At 38.7% G+C, this 23027-nt stretch overlaps 1 protein-coding gene across 1 annotated transcript; it reads left to right on the forward strand.

Annotated features, from left to right (window-relative positions):
• Nucleotides 1–1869: 1869 nt before the first annotated feature.
• Nucleotides 1870–22277, forward strand: Ms4a14 (membrane spanning 4-domains A14). The gene is made up of 6 exons (XM_076842924.2): nt 1870–2007; nt 3838–3966; nt 7582–7635; nt 10378–10527; nt 15217–15315; nt 20409–22277. Exons 1-6 carry the CDS (start codon nt 1870–1872, stop codon nt 22275–22277), a joined length of 2439 nt encoding a protein of 812 aa, XP_076699039.2.
• The last annotated feature ends 750 nt before the right edge of the window (nt 22278–23027 follow it).

Raw genomic sequence — 23027 nt, forward strand, 5'->3', positions numbered from 1 at the left:
TATTCTTATAAGAATATGTATATTTATATATACACACATACCTATATGCTATTATTCAACTCAATCTCCCATCCAGTTTCCTAACATGTAAGTAAGATAGCTATATGTGAATAATAAATAAATATGTCAAGTTAGAAAATGCTTAAAGGATAATTCTCTGATCACCAAATAAGCACAATGGCTGGTCAGGAACATGTGGCTTGGTAGCAGTAGGTAACTACAGCCCCTCCCGGGTGCACTTTTCCATGTGATTTTTGACAGTTTATTCATTCTGCTTAGACTTCAAATATAAAGTTGGCCCACAATTTTCTTTTTTTTTTTTTTTTTAGTTTAAAATGTTGCACTGCACCTTAAGAACACAAATTAAAATTTACCTGAATAAACATGGGCAGAAAAATTATGTATGGAGTAATACTTATCTTTTCTGAAATCTGGGTGTAGAAAGCAAAGACATATTCCATCAAGGGGAAGGAGAAAAGTAAGGAGGAAATACTTCAAAGATTTCTATATAGCAAACATTCTCAACCAGCAGGAATTTTGTCTCCAGGGGACATTTGACAATGTTTGGAGGAAAGTTTGGGTTGCTACCACTGGGTCAATGCCATTAGCTACTAACGAATAGAGGCCAGGGATGCTGTTTAAGCCTTACAATACCCGGAACAACTCTCTACAATAGAGAATGATTGGTTCCAAATACTAGCAGTGCAAAGGTTGAGAAATCTTGGTATCTACCATTGCCACAGCTAAGGAATACTTAAGATTATATTTGTATATATTGTTTTTGGTTATGTGAAACCATTTTCTTTCACGATTTAGTCATTAAAACCATAACAGTTTTAGGAACATAAAGAACTGACAGGGAAAGCAAACTTTCAAATAGCACATTATGTTGCTTTAATTAGTATTTGTATAGACTACCCAGGAAGAACTTAAATTAGTTCTACGTGTCTTTCTAAAAGTGAAAATATTTTCTATTAAAGTGATAACTCTATCTGGTAGTTTCCTTTACTGGTGATTTTTCACTTAACTTGAAAATGCAAAGAAAGTAAATCTTTTTTTTTTTTTTTTTTTTTTTTTTTTACTTTTTTATTTATTTAGTAAATCTTAAATGTTCTCACTACAAGAAAAAAAAACAATGTCAGTTGATGGCTATGTGGATGAGCTTGAGGGTGATCATTCTGCAACGCAGGCGTATGTCAAAACATCACACCGTACACCATATAATTTTTGTCAATTATACCTCAATAAAAGCAGGAAAAATAGAGTCACAGTTCAGTACTGAAGTATATGGTTAGACCATTAGACAATTATCAACTGAAAGTGGGAAACTCCCCTTGAAGGGGGATGGAAGCCTGATAAGGTAGTAACAATAGATTTCGGAATCAGAGAAGTAGAGTTTGCCTCCTCTTACTATCCCTTAGTATGTAGCCTTGAGCAACTTAACCTCTCCATTCTCAGTGTTAGCTCCATAGAACTATTAGAAGAATAAACACTAATGCAGGTTAAAACAAAACAAACTCTTGGGTGCCTGGAACACGGTGGATATGCCACAGGTCCCTTTCCACGTCACGAACTTATATAAGCCTTGTTTTTGCATAAAGCATCTATTTTGAGGTTACTATGTGTTTATAAACAAATTGATCCGAGAAAAAGCTTTCTTAAAAACTGTTTCCTTCTCCAAGAAGATAATGGGGCTGGCTATGTTCTAGAATCCTTAGATTCTATGACTCAGAGACTGAGCCTCTGTGGTTCTAGCATCTGGGCACAGTAGTCTCCCAGGGCTCCTTACTATGGACTCCATGTGACACCGGTGGAGAAGGTGTGGCTGCAATGTTCACTCAATCTCTTAATGCGTTCGACCACTGAACCATGGGGGAGTCATCCCAGGAGAAGAGAGGGGCCGATGTCATCACTGTACATCCAAACGAAACTGTATTGGCAGCACTTCCCTTCGGGCCTCATGTCTCTCTGCTGGATTTCCTAAAGGGAGAGCCAAAAATCTTGGGGGTAAGCTTTCTTCCATCCTGGGTCTTCCTGAAGAGGAGAAAAGAGTCCATTCTCCATGTACATCTGCAGAGGCATCATTGTGTGATGATTTCAAGGAGGGAGTCCATTCTGTTTTGTCTTCCCCCCCTCATCCTTCACCTTGGTGTATCCTTCTTGTTGAGTCTTGAGCAGTGCTTCTAGGGTGTTTGCTTGTATAAGGATCTGGATGGCCAAAATATATCATTATGCTATGCACACGTACATAACAACAAATCTTATCATTACGTGCAACTATAATGCACCAAGCAAATAAGTGTGGAAAAAAATAAATTAACTAATTAGTGAATTAATTATTTTGAAAAAGAATTGGATCATCAGCATAAGAACCAACATGTAGCCAACATATTTTGATAAATATGCAAAATAAAACTTTTATCTCAAAACACACAGTTTGTCTCAGGTCTTAGAAATGTTTTTGAGGGTTTGTTTAACTCTGAGAAATAGGTCTTTAATTAGCAACACCTCTAGTCCTGAAAAACCCTAGAGCTATTTCATGAGGAGTTGGCACTGGTCTTTGAATCCTAGCAGAGGGGAAGCAGGACATAAGTGCAATTTTTCTAAACATTCCTTGAGGAAGTGACCTTAGTGTGTGGTGGTGACATCTCCCTGGGAGTGAAGAAGCCATTAGAGGAGAGGTTAGACTACCCTTTGGGCTTGTATAGGTGTCCGGAGTCCTTTGAAAACTATATTCAAAGCTCTACAGTGAGATATAGATAAACATACACACAAGGAAAAAAAATCTTCATCATAAACACACCCAGGGAGAGTCGCATACATAGCCACATCTTGTCCAATAGTAAAGTCACTAAAGTGTGCTGCCAGAGAGGCATGGCCTGGGCACAAAACCACAAATAGTAGCAGAGAAGTTTGACCCCAAGAGGAGCCACTGCCCCTCTAAGACCACCATGGTATCCATCTCTCTGAATGTGCCTGAAAAACTAAGAGGGTTACTCTGACCTCTAGCCAAGCCCCTGGATGAAGGGGCGAGAAGACACCACATCACCCCAGTACATGCCACCAACTTCCAGGAAACAGGGATAAGTCGAACTCCAAAAGCATATACAAATGGCCCTTTGATACCTTCAGATCCCACAATCACAGATTCAGCCAGCCAAGGATTGAAACTACTCTGAAAAGAAAACCATTCTTGTGCTGAACCGGTGGACTTTCTTTCTTGCTGTCCCCTAAACCATACAGCATGACAACTATGTATATAGCATTCCTAAGTAACCTAGAGATGAGGAAGGTACACAGGAGGAGGGTGCAGGTTATCTGCAAATGCTACATATTTTGCCTCAGGGACCTGAGCGTCTTCGCATGATGGTGTCTCAGGTGTCCTGGAACCAATTCCCCATGGATACCAAGAGATCACTGCATTTAATGTGTGGAAAGATGTGAAAGGGCAGATGGTAAGGAAAATCATACGCTCTCCTGCTACAGAAGGGAGAATGCTTAAAGTAAACAGTTTGAAGTCCCTGTCCTCAAAGAGTGTTCAGTGTAGCTTTGGTCAGACATGTGCTCCAATCTGTCTGAGAGGAGAGAAATTTGTGCTACCAGGGAATACAGGAAACAATAAAGGAGACGAGTGATGGATTTGATTCCCAAGGACTCAGGCAAGAATGACGGGGGCGGTGGGGATGATTGAGCTGAGCCTCCTGGGCACCTGAGGGTGTGTATGTGGGGGGGTGCAAGTACAGAGAAAGGTATTCGGAGGAGGGAAGTACACCGTGGCTCAGGGACAGACCAGAGGGGCGGGGCACTGGTAACCTCGGGTACCTTTTTTCTTCACAGGGTATCCAGATCTTGCTTGCTCTGATCATGGTGGGCCTTGGAACTGTACTTCTATTTGGTTACATCAGTTTATCTAAAATCTTCCCCCTCGTTTTCCTCTCGGGATATCCGTTCTGGGGAGCATTTATTGTGAGTACTGTGGATTAGGATATTTGGAGAAATGGTTATAAAGATTGACCTGAAGTTATTTCAAGTCTTAGGATAATGGAGTTCAGAAAAAAAAATATGTCCCCTCCCTACTCCAGGAGACCATAAAAGGCAAGTGCCCACCACAACAAAGAAATTGAGTCCATTTGGACATTGTGCTTCCATTATCACAGGAATAACCCCCGCCCCCCAGGTGTTCACTGCTTACATTTCCAAAGCCCGTGGGTGTATAATAACATCATTTGCTCCTCACTCCCAATCTGGGAGGTTAAATGAAAAAAAAAAATCTTACTTTTTGGAGAAACTCAGTTTGAGATGAGGTACTAATCCAAACATTTATAGCTGGTGCTCTTAGAATCACAGACTCTCATAGCTTAAGGAGAATTTAAGATTATTAGAGCTTAACCTCCTTCTTGGCCCCAGAGACAACATTATGAATGCTACTCATGGAAGTAATCATAGAGATATCAATAATATTCTGAGTATATTATGGCTACCTCTAATCAATCTCCACAGCTGTGGTTCCCAATCTTGCACCACATAGTTAAAGACAGAACCACTAGAGCTTCGACACTGGGATATAGGTTCACAAGAGAGCAAGAACATTGTCCATTTCACTTCTTGTTATATTCTCAGAATCTAGAATGTTGCTTAAGGCAAAATATGCATACATGAATGAATGATTAAATGAATCAGTCAATGAACAGATGAAATAAGGAAAAAATGAGACCAGTGTCCATTGGAAAACCATGCTCTCTCTTTTTAAAATTTTTTTATTTGTTTTCATTAGTTATACATGACAGTAGAATACATTTATGTACTTTGATATATCATACATAGATGGGATATAATTTCTCATTTTTCTGAGTGTCGGTGTTGCAGAATCATATTGGTCATGTAGTCACATATATACATACAGTAATAATGTCTGTTTCATTCTACTGTCTTTCCTATCCCCATATCCCCTCTCCTCCCCTCCCATCACTTTCTTCTACCTAATCTAAGGTAACACTATTCTTCTTCCCTAGTGCCTCCCCCCGCTTATTGTGAATTAGCATCCACATACGAGAGAAAATATTCAGCCTTTGGTTTTGTGGGGTATTGGCTTATTTCACTTAGCATGATATTCTCCAACTCCAACCATTTACTGGCAAATGCCATAATTTCACTCTTCTTTAAAGCTGAGTAATATTCCATTGAGTAAATATACTACATTTTCTTTATCCATTCATCTACTGAGGGACACCTAGGTTGGTTCCATAGTCTAGCTACTGTGAATTGAGCTCCTATGAACTTTCATGTGGATTCATCACTATAAAATGCTTATTTTAAGTCCCTTGAGTATAAACCAAGGAGTGGAATGGCTGGGTCAAATGGTGGTTCCATTCCCAATTTTCTGAGAAATCTCCATACTGCTTTCTGTAGTGGTTGCACCAACTTGCAGTCCCACCAGCAATGTATGAGTGTACCTTTTTCACCACATCCTCACCAAAATTTATTGTTGCCTGTATTCTTGATGATTGCCATTCTGACAGGAGTGAGATGAAATCCTAGAGTACTTTTGATTTGCATTTTTCTAATTGCCAGACATGTTGAACACTTGTATTTCTTCAGTGAAGTGTCTGTTCAGTTCCTTAGCCCATTTATTGATTGGGTTGTTTGTGGTTTGGGTGTTTTTTGAGTTCTTTATTTATCCTAGAGATTAATGCTTTATTGGAGGTGCATGTGGTAAGGACTTTCTCCCAATCTGTAGGCTCTCTCCTCATGTTATTAGTTGTTTCCTTTGCTGGAAAGAAGCTTTTTAATTTGGATCCATCTCATTTATTGATTCTTGATTTTACTTCTTGCGTTTTAGGAGTCTTCTCCAGGAAGTCAGATCCTAGGCCAACAGGATAAAGATTTGGGCCTATTTTTTCTTCTATTAGCCACAGGGTCTCTGTTCTAGTGCCTAAGTCTTTGATTCACCTCGAGTTGATTTTTATGCAGGGTGAGAGAGGTTTAATTTCATTTTGCTACATATGGATTTCCAGTTTGTCCAGCCATTTGTTGAATAGGCTATCCTTTCTCCAGTGAATGTTTTTGGCACCCTTGTCTAGTTTTGATAAGCATAAACACAACATGTCTTTTCCGTCATTGGCATTTCAGAAATGACTGGTCATGTTCTCACTTTCCCAACACAAACAATATGATGTTGGGCATGCTTTTCAAACCACACATGCTCCACTGCAGAAAATCAAAGGGACCAGCTCCCCACTTCTCCATTGCACAACAGAATTCTGTGAGACTCCATATAATCTGCACACATGAGTTGCAATGAGGTTTTGGCCTGCTGTCCTTTAAATATCCACTCTGCATGGGAAAAAATGTTTTCTGAACACATAACTGTCTTCTTCATAGTGCAAAGGTTAGAGGGGTGGCATAGGTTATTATATTTGTGCTCAATGCTCTAAGAGAATTCCCAGGAGCTAGGGGAGATTTTAATGGAGAAATCATCTGGCCTGGGGATACCAGGTGCTGTCCACACAGGTACTCACTACTGAAATTGAAGAAAAGTGTTCCCGGGTAACAAAAAAAGCATGACCTGAGAGCTTAAGGCCAGGAAATCACCCCAAAGAAGACCAAGAGTCATGGTTGTCCAGCCTAGCTGAGGCCACACAGGAGCTGGAGTCAGGCTGCGTCTGCTCTTGTGGTCAGGTTAAGAATGGAAACTTCAATATGGAGAGGAAGGAAAATCCACTGGTTATTCTGAAAGGGCAGGGACATTTGCAGATATTATTGTGTTTTCTTAATGGGAAATAAATCCAAGAATGATAACAGCAAACCTGGGAGAATCAGTTAAGTGGAGATTGCAGTAATTCAGCAAGGGAAGATGGTACCCTGAACTAGCTGGACAGCAGAGGAGATAGACAGACAGACAGCTTGGAGGAGAACTTGGAGGCAAAGCTGACAGCTCTTGGTGATCTTATGGGGATGGGGGTGAAGCAGAGGAAGGCACCAAGGTGATTTTCTTATCTCATGGTCCTTGGACTCTAAGATCCAGGTAATCTCACAGGCCAATGTTAATTCCCACAGAGGAGGTTCTCCTTCTCTGAACATTAAAACAATAAGGGTCTCCACCCTGGGCGACAGAGTTCTCACTTTTCCTGGGTGGTACTAGACTCTTCATGCTTCTGAAAATTAAAAAAGTGGCTGGGTTGATTATACTAGGTTTCAGTCCCCATAACAGCAATTAGGGGGTCTTTTCTGAGAAAATCTCCTTTGCTACTCAGAACACACACAGCCTCTCCTCCCTCTTCCAGGCCCAAAGTCCAGGAATTCCTTTCTTTTCTGAGACCAGCTGAGCCAAATATCTGTGTGGTATCTTCTGAGCCTGCTTCTTCCAGATCATACTGGCAGAGAGCCTGTGTGGGTACTGAGCAAGTCCACCATGGATTATGCTTACATTGGTACCTATCCCCCATCTCCTTAACACTCAGGTGGAAAGACTGTAATGTCTGGGAGATTCACAGACAAATAGTTGGTAAATCCAAAGGAAACTGTATTGTAAAGTGGTCAGATACATCACCTGTTAACTTTTGTCTCCTGTCTTCTTGACAGTTTTTTCTTACAGGAAGCGTCACAGTAATCAATGAGAAATTAAAAAATACCCAGGTAAGTCACTTTTGTGATTTCTATCTAATTTATCTTCTATTCGCTTCTTTCTTGTAAATATTTCTAGTATTGAGATATGTCTCAGGAAGATATTTATACATCAAACTTGCAATTTCCATCATTCCTAGTTGTCAATGCCACCACTTAGTCCCACATTCGTATACTGGCTAACATTTCTCTGGTCAAGTAAACTCAAAATGTTGATTAATGGAAATCATTTTATACCTATGTAACTAAATGGTTCTTAACTGGGAGTAATTTTGTCTTTTCTCCACCCCCAGGAAATATTTCACAATGTCTGAAGACATTTTTGGTTGTCAAAACTGGGTAGGGGTGCCACTGGCATCTAGGAGGTAGAAGCTAGGGTTAGTGTCTGAGTGTCCCCAAAATGCCTAGGAAGCCTCCCATGCCAAAAAAAAAAAAAAAGAAAAAAGAAAGAAAGAAAGAAAGAAAAAAGAAAAGAAAAAAAGGACTAAAAATTCTACAGCACCAAGATTGAGAAAGCTTTCTCCAACCAAACCAACCAAGGAACCCAGTAATTCCTGCTTTCCAACCCCATCTCCACCTTCTATATGAACAGAGACTTTTCCTTCAAGATTGCCCAGGGTCCAGAGGTAAGGGTCTGGGCATTGATGCTGCATGATTCTAGGACTGAATCAAGGCACCCCACCCATGGCTGTGTCAGCTTGAAAAGAAAAGTACCAAAGTCTAGGGTTGTTTTTGTTCTGTTTTTGTTTGTTTGTTTAGGGTTAACTAGGATTTAGTTAAAGGCATGCTGATACTGAATATTCCTCTTCTTCCCCTCTAACCACTCTGATCTTACTTAAAGTCCTGGAGATGTGGGCTTCGCTTAAAGCCCTCTTATCTCTGTTCTTATGGTTCTCCACCAACTATTATAACTATTCCTATGGGAATAGTTATAAGCCATAGAGAAGTCCTAAGAGGATGAACACCCCCATCTCTTCCTGTGGAAATAAACACTAGCAATGCACTGAAGTTCCACGTGCTGTTCTCTTCTCTCAGTCTTGACTTATTTCCAGAGCTGAGAAATATATTAAGGTGAAGGTAAACTTATGGCTGACTCAAGGAGAGCTATGCAGATGGTAGGGCATGGGATGGCATGGGGACATCAGAGGACCTGGCTCTTCTAACAGTGAGATTACTCACAATCACTTAATTCTGAATCTCATTCATCTGTAAAATGGGAATGAGAGATGCAGCACCTTACACTGCAAACCTGTAATAAGGATCAGATGAGACTCAAACTGGGTGTGCTCTTTACAAAGCACAATACACATAAGGGTTTGCATATCCAGAGACCTCAGTCTATGAACTATCATATGAGAGCCAAAGAGAGAATGGAGAGCCTGGAGAGAATGGAGAAATGAAATTTGGGAGAGATGGCATATCTGTGTTAGAGTCTGTAAACAAGTCAGGATGGCGCCTGGCATTTTGCCAGAGAAATGTTAGAGTCTGTAAACAAGTCTGGATGGCGCCTGGCAAAATGCCAGGGGGAGTGGTTTGTGAAATAACGCCAGCGAGCCATTAAGAGTGGAGATTCCTTATTGGTTGATTGCTGTATCGAGTTTATGTTAATTAGATAAGCTGTGTGGAATGTATAAATGTATAAATACTCCTCCTGTCCTACTCCTGCTGTATCAATGTACACAAGTTGTTCGTCACCCCCCGGTTATTTTGCCCAGCCAGCCGGACTGCAGCATATCTGTATGTCCCTTTGCATTTTCTACCCAAATAAAAAAAGTTCACTTGCAATAAAAGTGACTTGGTAGACATTAAGTCATAAGTATGCTTTCAAATCTTGCAACACTAAGCCCCAGGAAGGGCATGATGTATAAGCGTATCAGCATTTCCCACCACAGCAGACACACACAATGCTATGAATACAGACACAGGAAATATCTGCCACATTTAAAATGAAAGTTTTGTTTTGGCCTTTAAAGGAACAAGATCAGTGCTGAGAGTGGGTTTGAAGAAAAGAATAAGATGCCCCCCTTTCTTTTGAAGGACCTCAAACGTATATCTCCTCCTCCCTCTCCAAAAATAATGGGCTTGAATAAAAGGAATTGAGTGAGACAATCTGAATTTTGTATGCCTTCTATAGCCGACGCTGAGATCAACAAAGGACATCTTTAAATCCCAGTTCAAACCATCTTCAAATATATGTTAGTGATTTAGTGGGTTATGTTTGAATCTCGTGGAGATTTCCATGTAAGCCCCATGATCTTTTGATCTCTGCAGCCTGACACATATTTGGATCACACTAAATATTTATGAAATAAATGAATAAATGCATACTACCCTAAAGGTAGGCAATGTAATTCTCATTTTCAAAGGTAGAAACTGAAATTCCAAAAGACTAAGTAATTCGTACAAGGTTCTTACAAAATGAGGATCCAAAATCAAGTCTAATTTCCAAGTTGAGATATTTTCTAACACACTACACCACTCAGAGATTATAAATGATGGTTTGCTGTGATAAAATGACCATTTTCTTCAACATAAACATAGAATATATCCTTGGCTGATTCTAAAATTGATTCATCTTCTGACTTTGTTCAATCAGAATTTATCTTATCAACCTTTCCTATCACCCTGACCTGCTAGAGTGATTCATCCCCTGAGGAGTGTCTAGAAAGTGAAAACCACCAAGAGTTTCTTCCAAGGTGTTTTTGGTTTGATTGGGTTTTTATTTATTTTGTTACTTTTTAAACTGCTTTCCAGATCCCAGGTATCGTTATCATGAATGTCATCAGTTCCGCGGTGGCAGTGGCCGGGATTGCTCTCATCCTCATCAGCTTCACACACCAACACAAGTTCTGCCAGACGCTTTCCCTTGATGGATCATGTGTCCTCGGTAAAACATTTTTCATTGTAAGTGATCTCATTTTGAATGAGGACTGTTCAATCTTATCTGAGCTGAATCCATGATGCAACCATGCATTGATTTTATCTATTTATTTTTTGGAGGTTATGGGGTACCAAAGATTGAACTCAGGGGCACTCCACCACTGAGCCACATCCCCAGCCCTATTTTGCATTTTATTTAGAGACAGGGTCTCACTGAGTTGCTTAGCACCTCACTTTTGCTGAGGCTGGCTTTGAACTTTCGATCCTCCAGCCTCAACCTCAACCTGGGATTACAGGCATGCTCCACCAAACCTGGCTGATGCACTGATTTTTATCACAATAATTGAAACAGTGCCAACACTTGAACTGACCTTTGAGAGCAATGGTCAACTGACCCATCCCACACTGTGAGATGCCTGTTAAGATGATTCACGATCAAATGTCTCTGGATTTTTAACTGTGGCTTTATTTCATGTAAGCCTATGACCTTGATCTAAAACGGTATTCTCTCTGAGTCTCAGTGTTTCTCATGTGGAAAATGAAGATAACAATGCCGACCATATGGAATTGTTATGAAGATTACTTAAAATAGTACCTAGTGCAGTGCCAATGGTCAATCATTTTAGGTATTACAATTATCATTTAACATCAATTGGATTCAATTTTGCCTTTTTAAAAGATTTACTTTTTCATCATCAATATAGAACAAAAATAATGAAAAAATTTTCCTAAGTGAACAATAAAAACAAAAAGCAGTTTAAAAAGTTGGGTATTTGAAGAGTGTTAGGATATACATCGTTTTATATAATTTGCAAGAATTTTATTTAATAAAGCAAATTAGATATATCCTTACCTAGAAACAGAGATACAATTTTAAATATTTACCTCATAAATAATTAGTGGAATTATTTTTAACCATGTCAAGATTCCAATAGGCCTTTCCCTGCAGTTTCTCAGGTAAGTCCTGAGAGTTCATCTTATCTCCACCAGCTGCGACCTGAAGGTTTGGGACTTAGAATGTTAAGGAGACTGGAACCAGTTAGGATGCAAGTGGAGTAATGCCATTGGAAGTTATCTTCCTCCCTAAGGAAGGAAAGAAAAAGTCATCCATTACTGAATGCAAGATCTTGGCCTGGTGGCTTTAGCTGTCACTGGATTGCTTTCCTCCGGGTTGATGGATCCTACTTGGGATGAATCCGGGGCCATCACGACTTGTGTGAGGCCCATTCTGAGAATGCCAAGCAGAGAGGAGGAGCCCAAATTAAGGAGAATCTGAGACATGCTGATGGGACTGCGGCTCTCTGATTCAGAGAGAAGGTAGGAGCTGCTGGCGTTCAAAACGTGATTCCAGAGGCGCTCGAGAGAGTGCGCATGCTCTGACTCCTAATTCAAAGAACCCTTCTCTGAAAGATACTTTGCTACCCTGAGGGAAATTCAGGAAACGAGATTCCAGCCAAAAAGATTCCTATCAAGGAACTGACTCTCAGAGATAATGGGAAAAGACGTGGATCTTGGAAGATAATTATTCTAAATATTCAGGGAAAGACTAAAATTAAAGGTTGTTTTTCTTAGAGCACATCATTCGTCATAGTGAAGATTTGTATGTAATAAGAACTTCACTCTTTGAAGACTTCAACATTATTGAAATGAAAAAAAGGAGTCACAATTCTCAAAAGAATATTTTTGGACCATCTATAAATCCTAATTTGTTCTTTATTAAATTATCTTAAAACATTTTTCTATTGTTGTCAAGTAATTTGGTCTTGAAACTAGCACCCTTTGAGAGAAGCTTTGTTTTTATTTGATCCAGGACAAAACTTGGTTAATAGTTCTCGATAAAGGATTAAATGCTGACGTTTGTGAAATAATGATTTTTTTTTCTTTTTAGATACAGCTAGTCTTAATGTGCACAAGTATCAGTTACCATAGTAAGTGGTTAAAGTTTTAGTTACCATAGTAATAACTGAAAATAGTTATATGAATTTTGCTGCTAGCTCTTTAGTTCACAAATTATTTTGCAAATAAAGGATGTACATCATGATCAGTGATCAGCCACTTTGCTTCTTTCAAAGGCTGATGGTAATCGGTCACTGAAAATTTATTTAGTTCACTCGCAGAGAGCAAAGTGCATAGTTTTAGTGCCTTCTTGTCTCCCAGAGACTAAACTCATTTGACAGTTTATAGAAATGGATACTCCAAAGAAGAAATTGGTCAACAAAGTTAGCAGAGCACAAAGAAATGAAAATTGATAACGCTGGAAGTGAAACTGGATGTCATTAGAAGATTCGAAAGTGGCAACTGCAAAGCAGAGACAGTTGAGATCTAGGCCTGCAGGAAACTACAGTGGGAAAGATGTTGAAGGTATAGTTAGTTGCTTCCACATCTTAATTTAAATTGTGCTAGGAACAGGAAGCCATTGACAGCCAAAATTGAAGACTAATCAAAAACAGATCCCAGTTTGGCTAGCTAGCATTCAGACCCAAACACTGAGGTTAGCTGTTGCACTGAAAGAAAGTGGTAATAACAATGAAACTGAAAATGAGATTTTTACTTCCAGTAAAGACTGGTTTCATTATTTCAGAAGTCTGCATGAATTGATTAATATTAATCTATTTGGTAAAGCTACAAGTTCAGATAAAGACACTACTATGAAATTTACACTCAGATTCTAAGATACAGGCATTTCTACTGTCCAAAAAATTGTGGAGGATTCAAATGCAGTGTTCTAGAAGATAGAGTGGGCTGGGAAGGAATTATGATACTGCTGCTATTCAAGAGGCCGTTCTAGAAAAGACAGAGGAACTTAGTGAAGGTGAACCTATTGGCATAAATGATAAAAGTGGTTGTGACAAAAGATGAACATACCTCAGAGGAAGTAGATGCCAATAAAAACCCTTCACATCAAACCCTCAGAGATACTTCAAGACCTTGAAAGCAAAACTGATAAAAATTTGGGGTTCCTAAGGCCAAGGTGTAGGAAAGATGCTCACTGCTTATTATAAGTAAGATGAAGGCAAATAGTGTTTAAACTACTCTTGATAAATTATTTACATTTTTAAAAACACTGTAATTTATAGATCTTAATGTTTTAACTGACAGTGAACTAAATACTAGTTTTACATTACAAAAAAAGTTACATTATATTGTCTTTACATTTAATATCAAATCAAGAATTTAATTTTTTTCTGTTTTTTTCTCTTTAATTTTTATTTTTTGTTCATGATAGTTGAATATAATTTAACTTATTTATACAAAAATGGAATACATCTTATTCTAATTAGGATCCCAGTCTTGTGGTTATACATGACGTAGAGATTCACTGTGGTGTATTCATATAGGTACATAGGAAAGTTATGATAGAATCATCCCACTTTCTCTCCTATTCCTTCCCCCTCCCCACTTCCCTTTGGAAGAATTAATTTTTGATTAATTTTAAGGTCACAGAACAATCATATATTTTCCCAAAGACTTAGATTGCATTGTGCCTGCATTAAAAAAATTATATATGTTCTCCTATCTGCTATTCTGTAATTTCTTGCTGCACACACCAGCCACTTCCTGCAATCTCACTCACCCAGGATCATAAGACCAGCTTCTTCCTGCTTTGAATGGTTTCAGTCTAGTGTTCACCCTGTTCTATCTACCTAATAAACTCACCTTCACACTTAAATCTCAGTTAAATCATCATTTATTTAAAGAAATCTTTCTTTACCATACCTCCACTCTCAGACCTGGTCACATATTCCCTTATAACCGTGTATGACCCACCATACTTCTCATAGAACCCACTGCAATTTACTCAAGCAATTATCTAATTAATTATTACTATTTGCCTCCTTTACAACTATGCAAGTTTCATAAAACCAGGATCAAATCTCTCATGGTCCATCACTGAATCCAATAACTTACACGCAGTAGGGGGTTAGGGATGTAGCTCAGTGGTAGAATGCTTGCCTAGCATGCATTGAGACTCTGGGTTAAATCCTTAGCACCATATACCAAAAAAAAAAAAAATGTATACAGTAGGATCTTCATCCATTTGAATTTTATAAACAAATAGTGAATATCTAAGCGTTGGGATATATTGCAAGGATACCAAGATTCAGAGAGGTTCATTCACCTGCCCAAGGGGAAGTGTAACCTTGCACCCAGTTGTATCCAGCTTTTTCTTTCTCAAGAGTTTAAACTTTTTGATGCCATACTCCACCATGCTGCCTCTCAATCTAAACATTCCCTTCAAGGGAAGTGCGTAAAATGTTGATTTTTGAGCATACTCAGCTTGCAGATGTGTTTTCTGTGACTGACACTGGTGAACAAATAACTGGAAAATCATTTTACTTCAAAAAGTGTGTATATATAGCTTCCTTAAAAAAGTTAAAAAAAAAATCATGTGTCACAGTGCCCAGATTTCCACATGGCAACAATTGGCTGGAATCGAGTAATGGATGCCTTCTCTGAATACCATTACTCCCTATTGTCTCCCCTCCTGTTTTGCTCAAAATGGTATCCTGGTCCCCATAGGTACTGGAATTTGTAACCACTGCCTTATCAGAAAGATATGAAAACTATGCAATATCTAATGGCTACAAGACCATCCAAGATATGAGTTTACCCAAACTTGTTTATAGAGGGTGTAAGAGATTCTGGACTTAAATCTTTAAAATGATACAACTTTCATTCCAATTTCCATTCATTTCTCCTCCTTATTTGCAGGGAATTTTGTCAATCTTATTAATTATCACCATGGCAGAGCTTGGCATCTCTGTGACTATCGCGTCCTTCAGAAGCAAGTTATGGACAAGTTCAGATGAGGTGCGTTTAATGTTGCTGTGTGAACAGAGTCCTGTGGGGACACTCTAAGGTGACTTCTGGTCTACTGGTGAGCAGAGTAGAGCTCAGATGCTGAACTGAAACTTGTAAATTTGGGAAGATCAGTGAGGGACAACCTTAGGATTGAAAGGCACCCCACCTTTAGGATGGCTCTGCTTTCCCTTCTTTCCCTATCTGCTATTCTGTCATTTCTGCTCCTACACAGTTCCTTATCTTCCTGCCAAAACATATAAAATGTCAGACTTCATGGGAACCCATAAATCCTGGGATACAGAAAGCTTACACTTGGTAATAAGAAGGTATGAGACCATTCTCTCGCCAGAGAAGTGGAAAAAAATATCGATAGCATTACCATTTATCATCATCATCATATTGACTAAATGTTTAATATGTCAGTCATTATCGTAATCACTGGGCATCAACTTAATTTTACTAACACCATGAGAACACCTTAACATTGGAAGGAACCAAGGTACCAAGAGGTTAAATAACCTCTCCAGGATCACAGAACTTCAAGAGTCTGGCTTGGGGATTCAGCTCCACAGCCCACTCTCTAAGTTATAAATACCAGACCAGGCTCTGTGTTTAGCAGGATTTTTTTTCTGTTTTTTTTTTTTAATCAACTCCATAGCAGTAGAATCTACAAAGATTATTCAGTGATCTTTGACAAACTGTATACACCTCTGTTGCTGCCATCACAATCAAGGCAGTGCAATCCTTTCGGCCTAAAAGTTTTACTTTTTGCAGTCGATGTCCTCAGCATCTAGATTAGTTATGAGGTTCCCAAATGTCATAGACATGAGAGCTCAGAGAATTTTCTCTGGCTGGCTACTCTCACACAGAAACATGCTTTTGAGATTCATCTATGCTGTTGCATCAATTGAAACCTTCTTCCTTTTTACAGATGGGTACATCCAAATTTGTTCATTTACCTTTTGTGAGGGGGGTGTACTGGGGATTGAATTCAGGGGCACTCAACCAATGAGCCACATCCTCAGTCCTATTTTATATTTTATTTGGAAACAGGGTCTCACTGAGTTGCTTAGTTTTGCCTCACTTTTGCTGAGGCTGGCATTGAACTCAAGATCCTCCTGCCTCAGCCTCCTGAGTAGCTGGGATTATAGGCATGCACCACCGTGCCCAGCTTGTTCATTTACCTTTGATAGATATTTGGATTGTTTAAGGTTCTAAACTATTATATCAATCAATTGCTATGAAGATTTGCATTCATGTCTATATGGACATATAATTTCACTTCTCTTAGAGTTTCATACCCAGGATTGAAAGAAAGTAAGAAGATGACTAACACATCTTCAAAACGATTGTACCATTTGTTCATTAGCAATACACGATAGGTGGAGTTGCTCCCTATCATTACAAACACTTGAATTTGTCAGTAGTACTAATAATTTGGCTAGTTTAGTGGATTTAACATGCCAGTGCTATGATTTTTCACAGCCTGTTGCTTGCCTTTTATCTTTTTAATGTTTTCTTCCAAGTAAAATGTGATAAAGTTCAATTTAACATTTATTTTTCTGGTTAGTCTTTTTTTGTGTTGTAACAAATACATGATAAACTTTATTTTGCATTTTCTTTTAGAAGTTTTAGTTTCAGCCTTTATGTTTAGGTCTATGATGCATTTGAGCTGACTTTTGTGTCCAATTGTGAGGTAATGGTAGAATCAATGCATACACCTTCTCATGGAGTTATCCAGTTGTTCTAACATCAATTTTTGGAAATGCAATTCTTTCTCTCCATTACTTTAGTCCCTTTGTTGAAAACTGACCACTTACTCAGTAGGTCTTTTTGGAAGTTCATTTTTTCCCACAGGTCAATATGCTTCTAGGTATTCTACATTGTGTATATATATACACATGCACACACACACACACACACACACACACACACACTGTTTCAATTTCTAGAACTTTAGAATAATTTATAATGGTAAAATATACATTACATAATGTCATTTAAATCATTTTTAAGTCTACAATTCAAGGCATTAAATAAATTCGTAACACTGTATGACCCTCAGCATTTCCTATCCCCAAAACTTTTTCATCATTCCACACACAAACACACTAGCTTTAAATCCCTCCTCTTCCCCTCCCCTCCATATCTTGGGTAATCTCTGTTTTATCTTATGAAGTTACCTCTTCTGGGTACCTCATGTACGTGGAATCATGCAATATTTATCCTCCTGCATCTGGCCTAATTGACTACACAAGTATAATGTTTTCAAGGTTCAGCCATGTTGTAATACATATGGAAAATTTCATTTCTTTTATGGCTGAGTAAAATCCCATTGTGCATATATACCAAATTTTGTTCAGCCATCCATCTGTTGAAAGACACATTTTTCCTGTTATAAATAATGTGCTATGAACATTAGTGTTCAAATATCAGCCTAACTCCATGCTTTGGAGATAGACCTAAGAATAGAATTGCTAGGTCATATGGTAGCTCTATGCTTAAACTTTTGAGAAAGTGCTCAACTATTTCCTACAGTGGTTGTTCCATTTTACATTCCCATCAGCAGTACATAAGGATTCCAGTCACTCCTAATTTCACCAACACTGGTTATTTTCTGTTTATTTGTCTTTATAATAGCCATCCTAATGGGTGTGAAGTGGTGTCTCACTGTGGTTTTGATTTGCATGTCCTTAATATCTTGTGATTTTAAGCAAATTTTCATATGTTTATTGGCTGTGTACAGATTTTTTTTGGAGAAAAATCTCTTATAGAAATTTTCCATTTTTTCATTGAGTTGTTTGCTTTTGTTGTTATTGAATGGTATTGTTCTTTATATGTTCTTACTATAAATCTCTTATTAGATATATGATTTTCATTTTTTTCTATATTTTAATTTTTTTTAGTTGTAGTTGAATGCAATATCTTTATTCTATTTTTTTTTAATGTGGTGCTGAGGATTGAACCCAGGGCCTTGCACGTTCTAGGCAAGTGCTTTACCACTGAGCAACAACCCCAGCCCTGATTTTTAAATATTTTACCTCATTTTCTAGCCTTTTTATTTTTATTTTTACTTTTTTTTTTTTTTGGTACTAGGAATTGAACTCTGGGGCACTTGGCCACTGAGCCATATCCCTGGTCCTATTTTGTATTTTATTTAGAGTCAGGGTCGCCCTGAGGTTGCTTAGCACCTTGATGAGGCTGGCTTTGAACTCATAATTCTCCTGCCTCAGCCTCCCAAGACACTGGGATTATAGGCATGCACCACCAACACCCCTGGCTATTTTTACTTTCTTGACAGTAATCTCTGATGCACAAAAATTAATGATTTTCATAAATTTGATTTATCTATTCTTGTGTTCATGGTTTTGGTGTCATATCCATGAGATCATTGCCAAATCCAAAGTCATGAATATTTCTCCCAAGTTTTTCTTCTTTGAATTTTATAAGTGTCACTCCTAAGTTTAGTCTTTGATCCATTTGGAGTTAATTTTTATGCATGTTGTTTGTTTAATTCATTCTTTTGCTTATAGATGTCCAGTTTTCCCAGCACTGTTTGTTAAAAAAGACCATCTTTTCCCTCCATGGAATGATTTTGGCATTCTTTTTGAAAATGAATTGGTCATATTTGCAGTGGTTTCTTTCTGGTTTCTCTCTTCAGTCCATTGCTGCCATGTGTGGGTTTACAACTGTGTGTCACTAGTCTTGGGAAATAAAGATAATAACCTCCTAGGGATGTTATAATGATGACTTGAGATGACTTTAGAACTTCCTCTAGTGCTTTGATCATCACTTAGTTATGCTTAAGAATGAGTCAATTTTAAATCATAACACTTAAGTGCTTGAATACATGGGATATTATAGTTCATGTCTCCAAAACTTTCTTTCAGCAAATTAAACAAAAATCTAGGTGGAGATTAATAAAAATACAGAAGTTCCATATATCCTCATACAAATAGTGTGCTAATAGAGATAAAATAAAAATGTAGAAAACAAATTGGGAGGATGGGTACTAGGAATATATAGAGTAAGAGAATGTATCGATTCTCATTCTTGGTCTACCATTAACCAACTAGGCCAACGTAACTCATTTAATCACTGAGCTCCAATCACTTCTTCATAGAACAAGTAGTCTATTCTGACTCCATGAACAACCTCAGAATGGGAGCGGGCTGATAAAAATCAGCAGGCTAGGTTGCAATGACAATTTCATCATCATCATAAGCAGTCGCAGCATATCATCCAGGAAAAGAATGGGAAGCACTGATCAAAGGTTGTATCAGGCCGTATCCCATAGCTGTTTAAAATACTCCAATAGATCTCTCAACCAGAGCAATGTATATACAGGCAACATATATACAAATCCTAATTCTCTAGCCTAGCACACCATCTGACAATATCGACCTGCCTCCCACATGCCATCACACCGTGCTCTGTCCCAACCTTCTGTTTTCATTATTTCTATGATCTGGATTTCGTCTCCTGTCTTACTTCATCTGTTGCTGGAGGAATCTCTACTCATCTGTCAAGATGTAGATTAAATATCACCTCTTCTATGAAGCATGCACTTATTCTCTCAGAATTAGGTCATCTTCTATGTTCTCATAAAGCACCAAGTGTCTATTTCTATAATAGCACTTGCTGAATGGTTTTATTGTTATCTACTTATATGTTGTTCTACCTACAACTGTGAGCACCTTAAGGGCCAAACTCACGTTTAGTCATTTTGATGGATAGCATTTAGTTCATCCATATGACCAATAAATCTTTATAGATTAAATCTTTATATGTGAAGATTGACTAGGTGATTTAAAATGTCTTAGAAGTTTGTAATATCAAGGATGGGGAAAATATTTGAAGAAATCTTAGTCAAATGGCCTGGTTCAGTATTTGAGATAATAAGGGGTTATCACTGTCCAAAACAATACTAATAAGTTGATGGTAAAGGTGGGTGGGTATTTGTTTGATGACTCCTCGTTCAGATGTAATTTCCAACCTAATATCTTGAGTCAGAGATGAAAGATAATCTAGAATGCCAAAATAAAATAACACCAAAGATGATTCTGTCTTATTAATGCTGCCAACTCCCCTTGGTTTTATAGGTTGTGTTTTTCTTACCTTCAGATGTTACTCCAAATAGTGAACAACTTGACCCAGAAGAAAATACTGTATTACAATTTGAGCTTCAAGAAGAATCTCCTGGGACTGATAGGACATTGAACAGACAAACTGTTTTCATTGGAGGCTATTCTTTCTTCAAGTTAAGGGTTTTAAAAAGTCCTTTAGTCCACCATTGCACGTTACCAACGTGTAATAAGTGTAAGGGTAGTAAGAGCACATCCTCTGCACCTGTTCCGGAGGAAGATAAGGTGAATGATCAAGACATGCAATATGTTATGACACAATCCACCCAAACAGAAACTCAGTTACCTCAGAAAAAAGCCTTACCCACCAAAGATTTTCTAGCCCCGCCCGTGCAAACATTCCAAGCTTTGCCTGCTGATGACTTGCCATCTCAGGCTCTACTAATAGAAGCCCCTCCTGAGCCGGTTATGCTATATGCAACCCCACGATCACATATCAGCCAATCTCTCGATCTGACATTTGAAGACATGCCCTCTCAAGATGTGCTCACTGAAGAAAGACCATCCCAAGACACAATTTTCCAAGAGATAACATCCACACAAACAACATCACAAGACACGGTCTACAATGCTCTGTCAGCACAAGCCACCCCATCCTACTCCATAAGGTCCTCTAAGATAAAACAGCCATCCCAAGATCTTGAACCACAAGGCATTCCCCCTCAACACCAGCAGTCTTTAGAAATGCTATATAGAGACATTCGAGCAGAAGTCATGGAACAGACCCGGGAATGGAAATCTCAGGACCAACACCCAAGACACTTTTTCTCATTCCATAAACCCAAAGATGGGAAGCACCACCGAAAGAGATTTTCCTTAGAACTGCCAGGAAAAGGCAAGCAATCCCCAAGGAGATATTCTTTAGACCTACAAAGCAAAGGTGGGCAGTCTCTAAAACGGAAATCCCTAGACCAGAAAATCAAAGCCTGGCTATCTGCAAGGAGGCAGTCTCTAAAAAAGCAAGCTAAATATACCCAAACCACAGAACAATTCTCAGAGGAGCCAGCTGAACATCTTCAGACAGAAAGGAAGCCATTCCCGAAGGAACAATCTAAACATAGAGAAGATAAAGAACAGCAGGTGGCTATGGAGCAAATCCCTAAGAAACAAACTCAAGTCAAACAAGCTGAAGATCAACAGGTTCAAGAGGAAGAATCCCCAAAGGAACAATTTCAAAATAGGCAAGCCAATACCCCGCAAGTTCAAATAAGGAAACCTTTAAAGCAGATGTACCAAGATTCGGACACCTCAAGCCAGGAACACAAAGATGGGCAATTCCTCCCAAAGCCATCTCTGCAATGTAGAAAACAGCATTGGCAAAACTTTAACCAGCAATCTGAAGACTGGAGAGGTCAAGGTAGGAGAAACAAAGATTGGATAGCACGAGACTGGCAATCAGAAAAGCAGCATGCCCTACACCAGAAGACCCTAGAGATTTTGGAGAAACAATCTCTAAAGCAGAAAGGTCTGTGCCAGGAAATCCTATCCCAGGGCACTTCAGCCCAATATAACCTAAGCAGGCAATTTCAAGGTAAAGACCAAAAAGAGACTCAATCCAAAGTTGCACTAGAAGAAGATAAGCCAATAAAAGACATCAAAGAAGGGAAACCAACGAATCTGCAACTAGAAGAAATGAACCCAGATTTCCAACCTTCTTCTAGCCACAGTTTAGTACAAGACACAGATTTAAACTATTTGTCCAACATAGATTCAGAACAAGAGGTACAACATTATGCTTCAGCTAGCTCAAACTCGTACAAAGATTTGAATATAACTTCTAGCTCATGTTGGTCAAAAGAACAACCGCAATCTGAAGAGTCTGACTAACAGGCAGAATCTACCCAACTATCACGCTGCCCCCAATAAGAGAAGCTAAATGAAGGAGAACAACAGAGTCTTTCCTATGTTCTCAACTGTGGTCGCCATCTAATTCGCTCACCAGAAGATGAAGAGCACGCAGAAAACTCCAAAGAATGCATTCTTATTAGAATAAAATGACAACAAATGACATGTTAATACTATATCGGAATTTTCTGGGAGTGAAGGAATAAATCGCATGTCAACTTTTGTCGTCATATTTAGTGTTTCAATTTATAATCGCCAATTCATTTTAGAACTTAACACTTAATAGACTCCTTCCTGCAGAGCCAACATTTTTTAGCCTCCTCCTTTGTATCCTAGAGAGAGTCAGAAAGTCAACTAGAAGTTTTCAGGATCTAGAGGTGTGCAAGAATCAGAAGAGTCAGGAATAAAACTCACCCCCATCCTTCCTGTTTTGGTGTTTCCAGTTCTCCCATTTATTCTCCTTCCCTGAATTTGTGTCAAGGATGTAGTCCCTAGGTCGACTCAGTGTTCAACCAGATGGAAGGTGACAATTAAGACAGGATGTGTGGAGGGGGGGGAACAACACACACCTAGAGACAGGAAGGTAGGGGTAAGGGAAGGGCGGAGGTAAATACAACCACCTGTAATGTGCTGAGTGTTGCTCTAGGTCCCTTTCACACACCTGTATTCACAGCCCAACGTAATCTCATTTCTGTGAAGAAAGCCATCAATTATCCATTTTTTTCTCTTTCC

This window comes from Callospermophilus lateralis, chromosome 2 (genome assembly GCF_048772815.1).
Source record: "Callospermophilus lateralis isolate mCalLat2 chromosome 2, mCalLat2.hap1, whole genome shotgun sequence".
NCBI classification, from domain to species: Eukaryota; Metazoa; Chordata; class Mammalia; order Rodentia; family Sciuridae; genus Callospermophilus; species Callospermophilus lateralis.